General features: G+C 36.9%; 2 protein-coding genes across 2 annotated transcripts in view; one reads left to right on the top strand and one right to left on the bottom strand.

The window, feature by feature from the left end:
- Positions 1 to 9,828, bottom strand: part of LOC134298835 (uncharacterized) — a 483,127-nt gene that overhangs the window by 237,753 nt on the left and 235,546 nt on the right. The window lies entirely within an intron of this gene.
- qrsl1 (glutaminyl-tRNA amidotransferase subunit QRSL1) overlaps positions 1 to 9,828 on the top strand; it is a 33,382-nt gene that overhangs the window by 663 nt on the left and 22,891 nt on the right. The window contains exon 2 of the mRNA XM_003215608.4: positions 3,530 to 3,689. Within this exon, the coding sequence (XP_003215656.1) occupies positions 3,530 to 3,689 (160 nt within the window). The remainder of the gene's footprint in view (positions 1 to 3,529; positions 3,690 to 9,828) is intronic.

The raw sequence follows: 9,828 nt of genomic DNA, 5'->3' as shown, positions 1-9,828 counted from the left end.
CCACTTGCCTAGTTTCCAGCAGACCTCACAACCTCTGAGAATGCCTGCCATAGATGTGGGCGAAACATCAGGAGAGAATGCTTCTGGAGCATGGCCATATGAGCCCAGAAAGCTCACAGCAACCCACCTTTCATTATCTTGCTTGGCAACCTGGCTGCCTTTTCCTCTAAGAACCCTTCCACACAGCCATAGGAACTAGACTACCAAGGTAGAAAATCCCACAATATCAGCTTTTAATTGGGTTATCTGAGTCCACACTGCCATATATTCCAGTTCAAAGCAGATAATGTGGGATTTTATTCAGCTGTCTGGAAGGGCCTCAGCAAGGCCCAGTTGGGCTTTGATCTCATCTGTGCTGCAGGTGCCATCATGGCTGCATGAAGGAATGGGGCTGGATTGGATGACCTTTGGGGTCTCTTCCAGCTTTATGGTTCATAAGGTGCTACCAGTGGCTACACTGATAGAAGCTTTGTCGTCGTCTCACTCGTTCAGTCGTTTCCGACTCTTCGTGACCTCATGGACCAGTCCACGCCAGAGCTCCCTGTCGGCTGTCACCATCCCCAGTTCCTTCAAGGTCGAGCCAGTCACTTCAATGATACCGTCCATCCATCTCACCCTTGGTCGTCCTCTCTTCCTTTTTCCTTACATTTTCCCCAGCATCATGATCTTCTCCAAGCCTTCCTGTAGAAGCTTCACTTGTTGTAATTCTGCTTGTCAGGGAGCTGCCTTTGCCACAGTGAGAACTGGAGGCTGCTCCTTGAAATGGTGGTGCACCCTCCAATTTTCACTCTGATAATCATAGCTACCCAACCAACATGAATACAACAGGTAAAGCTTCAGCTAGTGTAGCCAGTGTTACAAGGAACACTTCCTGAAATTCCCACTTCATTGCTGTTGTGTGAACCTTTACATTCTTAAGGTGACCTTATTTCTGAGGCAGAGAGAGCTTGACTTGCCCAAGGTTCCTCAAAAGGTTCCCATGGCCGAGCAGGGAATTGAACCATGGTCCCCAGTGGTGCCCCCCCCCCCGACTTTGGAACTCCCTCCCAGGGGAAAGTAGACAAGCTGCTACATTGTCCTCCTTTCACAGGTGCAGTAGAGTCTCACCTATCCAACATAAATGGGCCGACGTTGGATAAGCGAAAATGTTGGATATTAAGGAGGGATTAAGGAAAAGCCTGTTAACCATCAAATTACATTATGGTTTTGCAAATTAAGCACCAAAACATCATGTTTTAGAACAAATTTACAAAAAGAGCAGTTCAATACACGGTAATGTTATGTAGTAATTACTGTATCTATGAATTTAGCACCAAAACATCGCAATGTATTGAAAACATTGACTACCAAAGAAATTGACTATTAAAAAATTGACTACAAATAAAGATAGAATTGCATAAAATGAACGTACAATAACAACATTGTCGGAAGTTAAATCTGTAAAAAAAATTCAGTCCTTGCTGCCTAGAGAAACAGCAGTGGATCCAGGCGGGAGACAGACTACATTGGATAATCCAGAATATTGGATAAGCAAATGTTGGATAAGCGAGACTCTACTGTACTTGAAAACCTGGATGTTTCAGCTTGCATTTGATAACACCTACTCCCTAGTTATAAATGCCCAGTCTCTAGGTTCCACAACCATATTCTGTTCTCTGCACTTCATCCAACACCTGGCCCTATGATATGCTGCTTGCACTATCCCATGCCCGGCCCTTTTATAGCCTGGTCACGCCCAAACTACAGCATTTGGGGGTTTTTTTTAGTATTGTTTTGATTGAGTTTAATGGTGCTGTTTTATATTCTTATATTATGCTTTTATCTGGGTTGTTATATTTAACTATGTTTTATTTTAATTATGTTTTTGCTTTGATGGATTGTTTTGTATTTGCGTCTATAGGCATTTTGTCCCATATGTAAGCTGCCCTGAGTCCCTTCCAGGAGATGGTGGCAGGGTATAAAAATAAAGTTGTTGTTGTTGTTGTTATTGTTATTATAGTTGTAGTCCTGTGCTCAAACCACTACACCATGCCCACTCTCTTCTGAACAAATGTTAAAGGTTACAGAGCAGCCTTCAGTCTTCACTCTGGTGACCTTTCCTATCACTGTTAGAGATGCTATATCCCACCAGAAGAATGAGGCTGCATCTACATTGCAGTTTGACACCACTTTAATTGCCATAGCTCAATGTTGTGGGATTATAGGAGCTGCAATTTGGTGAGGCACCAGAACTATTGTTGTGTTTTTTAAAAAAAATTCAATTGCTGTTTTAAATCCTGTTTTAATTGTATTTATATGTTATTGTTTTATATTTAATGATTTAATGTTTAATGTATTTATAATCTGTTATGTTTATGTTTTGATGTGGCATTGAATTGTGCCAAGCTGTAAGCTGCCCTTAGTCCCCCTTGGGGTGAGATAGGGCAGGATAGAAATATGACAAATAAACAAATAAGGCAGAGAAGGCCAAATGCCTTGCAAAACTACAATACTCATAGTTCAATAGCATTGAGCCATAGCAGTTAGTAATGTCAAACTCGACAGTGTAGATGCCCCCCAAGAGTTCCAGTGTCGTCCTGCTGAGTGCTGAGTTACATTTGTGCTTGGCTGCTGGTTTTTTGTTTTTTTTTGTCTCAACTGATGGTAGAGCAATTAACACCAACTGCTTTATTCAATTTTTTCAAACCACCTCTCGTAAACTCATGAAGTAATTTACAATAACTGCTTCCAGAAGGTAGTCTTGTTGGAGTGTGTGCCTGTGCCTTCAAGTTACCTGTTAATATATGAATTCTTTAAGGTTTTCTTACAGAATACTCAGAGGTGTTTTTCCCAGTTCTTTTCTTGGAAATACAGCCTACAGCCCCTTGTGTTCCTTGGCAGATCTGGTCCTTCTTAGCTTCTGAGGCCAGACAGGATTTGGTGCCTTGTAGGGTATTTGGGCCTGGGTGGAGGCATTTAAAACCTTTGGAGAGGAGTAATACAACAAAATCAAGTACAGCTATGACATGTGAAAAGCATGCTTTTGATTTTATTTATATTCCACTTTTCTGCCAAAAGTGTAAAACTTAGTTATTGCAATTCAGAAAAAGCTTTTGTCATGGGTTTTTTAAGAAGAAAAGTTGTTGGAGAGTGCCTTCAAGTAATTTCTGAGTTATGGTGACCCTTAGACGAACATACATTGGGGGTTTCTTGGCAAGATTTGTTGGGGGGCGGAGAGTGTTGCCTTTGTCTTCCTCTGAAGCTGAGAGTGTGTGACTTGCAGGGTCACCCAGTGGAGGCTTTTAAACAGAGGCTGGATGGCCATCTGTCGGGGGTGCTTTGAATGCGATTTCCTGCTTCTTGGCAGGGGGTTGGACTGGATGGCCCATGAGGTCTCCTCCAACTCTACTATTCTATGATTCTATGATTATTTCATGAGTCATTGAAATTGCTTCTTAACATATAGGAGGGGGTATTCTGAAAATTGCATAGACATTATTAAAGTTTGCGATTTAAATTATTCCTAAAATCAAAATCTTTGTCATATCAGATTTCTGCAGCACTAAAAGAAGGCCAAGTAAGTCCAACAGAGCTCTGTCAGAAGTGTCTCTCCCTCATAAAAGCCACCAGATTCCTTAATGCATACATCACTGTAGCAGAAGAGACAGCATTAAAGCAGGCTGAAGCATCGGAAAAGAGATACAAGAAAGGTAAATTCTTCTGAGTGATTGCTTTTCTCTAAAAAAAATAATTTCTCATGTTGACATTATCGTGTTGACATTTTCCCTGTGTTATAAAATTATACAGTAGAGTCTCACTTATCCAACGTAAACGGGCCGGCAGAACATTGGATAAGCGAATATGTTGGATAATAAGGAGAGATTAAGGAAAAGCCTATTAAACACCACATTAGGTTATGATTTTACAAATTAAGCACCAAAACATCATGTTATACAACAAATTTTACAGAAAAAGTAGTTCAATACACAGTAATGCTATGTAGTAATTACTATATTTACGAATTTAGCATCAAAATATCATGATATATTGAAAACATTGACAACAAACCAGAACATTGGATAAGTGAGACTCTACTGTACAACTATGTTTGGATCCCAGGTTTTAGTTTATTTTCTGTTTGTACCTCCCTTATTTTCCTGCAGTTGTTATTGTGAAGATCACAGATGCAGTGATTTTTTTGAGTTGTAATGCCTTGCCTTTAGCACTTGCATGCTAAAACAAGAAATCTTGAGAACAGTGCAATTACAGTGAGTCCTTGGCATCTGCTAGGGATTGATTCCAGGACCCCCATAAATAACAAAATCCATGGATGCTTAAGTCCCATTACATATAATTGCATAGTAATATCATGCAAAATAGCACAATCATGGTTTTGATTTTGAGATTTTTTGGGGGAAAGGGAAGAATGTTTTCAAGCCTTGGATGGTTGAATCTGTGATTATGAAGGGCTGGCTGTTTAGCATTGTGATTCCCCTTTAATAGCCACAGTTGGGTTTGACAATTTAGGGGAAAGCATTTAGCTCAGCCAGAGGAGTCTAGTATTTCAGCAAACTACAAATCCATGGCAGTTAAGTGGAATAATAGTGCTATAATTGTTTGGGATGAATGGGTCCCAAATTTTACTGGGTTCTTTCTATCTCTCACACAAAATTAAATATGTATGGGTTAATTCAGGCATTCCCATTTAAATTGATTGAGGGAGAAGCTTCTAGTCAGTAGGAATATTTAGTCCCAATCTTTATTTTTTTTAATTAGTTTTTATTGAAACAAAACAGTACAATAAAATCGAAGGTAAAAGGAGGGGGGGGGGTAAATAGAAAAAGGAAATTTAAAAAAAAAAACGGGGGAAGGGGGGAAAGCCAGGAAAAATAGGAAAAAAGGGATTGCACTTCCATTCTTCTTCTTTGCAATTCAACTGGAAAAGATTCAACAGATCCAATCTATTGTTTGTTGCTTGGTTGTTACTTCTATTCCGTCCTTCCCCTTCATTCTCCTTCAATCTGGTGCTTTCTAACTTTGTCCTTTTCTTTCTACCTGTTGTTAAACTTCTATCCTTTCTTTCTTTTTTTTCTTTTTCTTTTCTTTTTTTTTTCTTTAATTTTTTCATATATTCTATAACCGGTCTCCAGTCTATATTCTTTATATATCTTCCAGTATTTCTTTTCAGTAAATATGTAAGTCTATCCATATCTATAATTTCAGTTAGTTTTTCAAGCCACTCCTCTTTTGTCGGTGTTAATGTTTGTTTCCATAATTTGGCATAAGCCATTCTTGCTGCCGTAATCATAAAAAAGAGTAGGATGTCTTTGTTTTTATCCAATTGCTCTATTTCATTGGTCATGCTTAATAAAAAATACTCGGGTTTCAATGGCAGTTTAATTTTTAAGATCTCTTGACAAATTATATGTGCCATTTTCCAATACTTTACTGCTCTCTTGCACGTCCACCAGGCATGGTAGAACGTGCCTTCTTGTTCATGACATTTCCAACATTTGTTATGAGTACTTTTATACATGAGTCCTAATTTGTGTGGTGTCATGTACCACCGGTACATCATTTTGTACCAGTTCTCCTTTAAATCAATTGCAAAAGTGTATTTTAATTTTGTGTTCCACATAAGTTCCCAATTCTCCAGTTTTATTGTGTTTCCTATATTTAAGGCCCATTTTATCATGCAATTTTTAACTAACTCTGCCTCTGTGGACCACTCTAGTAATTTATTGTATATCTTTGTGATTAATTTCTTTTCCAGATTCATCACTTTTTCCCAGAGCGTTTCTTTTTCATTAAATCCACTCTTCTTATCTATGTTAAATTGTTCTTTTAATTGATAGTATTGGAACCATGACATAAATTTATATTTTTGACTCAATTCCTCTTGGGATTTTAACTGAAATTCGTTATTCTTTTTTACAAGGACCTCTTTGTACGTTGGCCATTGTGACCACCCCAGCAGCCTTCTCTGCCTCGCTTCTAGTGGAGAAATCCACATGGGAGTTCTAGTGTAAAATTTTTCTTTATATCTTTCCCATATTTTTAAGAGAGATGCTCTTACATAATGGTTGTCGAAATTTTTCTCGATCTTTTTCCTACCGTACCACAGATACGAATGCCAACCCGTTCTGAGGTCATGTCCTTCTAAAGTCAGCAACCTCTCCTTCCTCAGTGACATCCAGTCGCGAATCCACATTACTCCACAAGCTTCATAATAAAGTCTTATATCCGGAAGCCCAAATCCGCCTCTTTGTCTTATATCTGTCATATTTACATATTTGATTCTAGGCTTTTTATTTTGCCATACAAATTTTCTGATATCCTTATTCCATTCTTTAAAGGTTTTTAAATTTCTGATAATTGGGAGATTTTGGAATAAAAATAGGAGTTTCGGGAGGACATTCATTTTAACTGCTGCAATACGGCCCATTAATGATAAATTGAGCCCTTTCCAGCTTTGTAAAGTTTTTTGTATTTCTTTCCATTTTGTCAAATAATTATTCCTCATTAATTGTGAGTTATTTGCTGTAATTTCCAGTCCCAAATATTTTATTTTTGTAGAGATTTGTAAATTTGTTGTTTTTTCCAATTCTACTTGATCTTTTTTGGAAATATTTTTTGTCAACATCTTTGTCTTTTTCTTATTTATCTTCAGACCTGTTATTTTACCGTACTCTTCTATCTTGTTTATCCATTCCTTTATGTTAGTCTTGGGGTCTTCCACAATGCAAATAAGATCATCTGCATTGTTTTATATGTTTTTTTTCCAATCGTGGTGCCTTTTAGGTTGTCATCTTCCCTTATGTTCTTTAGTAGAATCTCCAGAGCCATTATATAGATTAGGGGTGATAAAGGACACCCTTGCCTTGTTCCTTTGGTAATACTGAAGCTTCCTGATAATTGTCCATTTATTGAGATTTTTGCTGATTGTTTATTATAAATTGCCCCTATTGCATTCTGAAATTGATATCCAAAATCTAATTCCTGTAATACCATTTTAAAAAAGTCCCAGTTTAAGTTGTCGAATGCCTTTTCGGCATCCAACGCTATAAATGCTACTTCTTTTTGTGGATTTGCTTCATAGTACTCTATAAGATCCAAAATTATTCTGACATTTTGATTTAGGTGTCTATTTGGTAAGAAGCCTGTTTGATCTTCGTATATCCAATGTTTTAGAAATTCTTTTAATCGATTCGCCATAACATTTGTAAAAATTTTATAATCTGTGTTTAACAGAGATATTGGTCTGTAATTTTTTATATCTTGCCCATCTGTATTTTCTTTATGAAGCATAATAATATTTGCTGAATTCCATGATTCTGGGATTTCTTTTTGTTGTAGGGCCTGATTCATGATCTTCTTTAAGAGTGGCGTTATTTTCTCTATCATGGCTTTATAATATCCGGGGGTGAAGCCATCCGGACCTGGTGCTTTACTTGAATCCATCCCTTTTATGGCCTTTTTAATTTCTTGCTCTGAGATCTCTCTGTTTAATAATTCTCTTTGGTCGTCAGTTATCTTCTGTATTTTTGATTTTCCTAAATATTCTGCAATCTGATCTTTCCCGATTTTCTCTTCTGTATAAAGGTGTTTGTAGTATTTTGTAAACTCTTCCAAAATCTCCCCATCATTTGCTATTATTTTGTCCTCTTTTTTATTTGCATGATTTGTTGTGCTTGTTTCTTTTTGCTAATTCTTCTTGACAGCCATCTTCCTGGCTTGTTGGCATTTTGGAATGTATATTGTTTTACAAACTTTAATTTTTTGGCCAACTGTTCTAATTCTAAACTGTTTTTGAGCTTTTGCAGTGTCTTAAGTGTTTTCACTATTGATTGGTCCTCCGGGTGTTTTTTAAGTTCTTTCTCCTCGAGTTCTATCTTATTTGTGACCTCGTTAATTTCTTTATTTCTTTTTTTATTTTTGATTGCTGCCTGCTGGATCAAGTAGCCCCGCATAGTTGCCTTTAGGGCATCCCATATTATTTGTGGTTTAGGGTCTGGTTTATCATTATATCTGAGGAATTCTTTTAGTAATTCTTTATTCCTTATTATGTCCTCCTCTGATTTTATCAAATTATCATCCAGTCTCCATCTCCAAAACCTCGGTGTCTGATTGATTGTCATTATTAATGGGCTGTGATCTGAGTGTTCTCTAGTTTTAATTTTTATCTCATCTATTTTAGTTATTAATGGGCTGGTCATCCATATCATATCAATTCTTGACCAGCCCTGGTGCCTGTGGGAGTAAAAAGTATAGTCTCTTTCATTTTCATTATGGATTCACCAGGCGTCATGTAGATCCAATTCTTCTTTTAAATTTATAAAAACTTTTGGGAGTGTACCTAATTCTTCTTTCCTGGATTTCTTTTTGTTACTTTTATCCATAAAGGTATTCATTACCCCGTTGAAATCCCCGAATATCACCAAATCATCAAATTCTTGATTTAAAATATTCTCTCTTAACTTTGTTACAAATTCTGTTTTTGGCCCATTGGGGGCATATATGTTACATATTAAGAGGTTTTGTGCGTTTTTCCTTATCATTACTCCCAGCATTCTGCCTTCCTCATCACTGAAAGCCAAATCCGGGGCAAAGCTCTCTTTTATGTATAATATTACCCCTTTTTTCTTTTCTTGTGGGACTGAGTAGAATTCTTTCCCTAACTCTTTTTGGATTAAGTGAGACACATGTTTTTTCGCAATATGAATTTCCTGTAAGGCAATAATATCATAATGCCCTTTCTTAATTGCATTAAATACCTTTCTGCGTTTGCTTGGAGAATTCAACCCATTTATGTTGTTTGAGAAACATTTTATTTGCATTTCAAAGTCTGCCATTACCCTTATTTTCTTCCTCGTCCTCTTCTTCTGAGGCGTTCTCATCGTCCGATTTTTCAGGGTTGGTTCCAGTTGCTAAAACAATTTATTCTGGCGAATCAAATCTTCTTTTCTTCCTTTTCTTCTTCCCCATTGGGTCTGTATCTTCTGGAGTATTCAAATCCTTGTCTTTTTGGAATTTTTTGTAAAATTCCCTGGCTTTCTCTTCCGATGTCAGCCAATGGCGTTGTTCTTTGTACGTCGTCATTATGCCCTCCGTCTTTTCCCAACGGAACCTTATGTTTGCTTTTTTGAGTTCTTCAGTTAGGAACATATACTTTCTTCTTTTGTTCAGTGTCTCTTGTGGGAATTCTTTTAATATTGTAATCTTGCTTTCTTTAAAGTATGTAGGATTTTTGCTGTTACTTCGTAGAATCTCATCTCTGATCCTTTTTCTGACAAAGTGCACAATTGTATCCCTTGCCACTTTATTTTTCTTAGCAAATGTTGTAGTTATTCTGTAGGCTCGGTCCACTTCTTTATCCATCTCTTGTTCTGTAAGTTGTAAAATTTTTGCCGTTATCTGTAAAATTATTTTTCTTATCTGTTCGTTGGGATCTTCTGGAATATTTCTAAATCTTAATTGGAATTCCATCCCATCCTGTTCCAGTTTTTCTTGCTTCTGTTCCAATTTCTCACTTCTATTTTGTAAACTTGACATCTTCTTCTGTATTTTCTCTTGGGCCATTTCCATTTTTTGTTTGTCGCTTTTAATTTCTTTAATCTCTGTATATACTGTCTCTAGTTCCTTTTTAACTTTTCCAATTTCCTCTTTCATTTCTTTTTTCATCTCAAACATTTGATCTTGAAATTTTTGAAAATCTTTTTGTTGTGTTAATTGTCTTTCTGCTACTAACTGAAGTTCTTTATTTTGTATATCTTGCTTCTCGGAAAGTTTCTGTAGTTCTTTCATCAATTCTGTAAACCCAATCTCTCCTGCGTTTGATTGTCTTCTGGG

Source organism: Anolis carolinensis, chromosome 1 (genome assembly GCF_035594765.1).
Source record: "Anolis carolinensis isolate JA03-04 chromosome 1, rAnoCar3.1.pri, whole genome shotgun sequence".
In the NCBI taxonomy this organism is placed as follows: Eukaryota; Metazoa; Chordata; class Lepidosauria; order Squamata; family Dactyloidae; genus Anolis; species Anolis carolinensis.
This window is presented reverse-complemented; position numbering and strand designations above follow the sequence as displayed.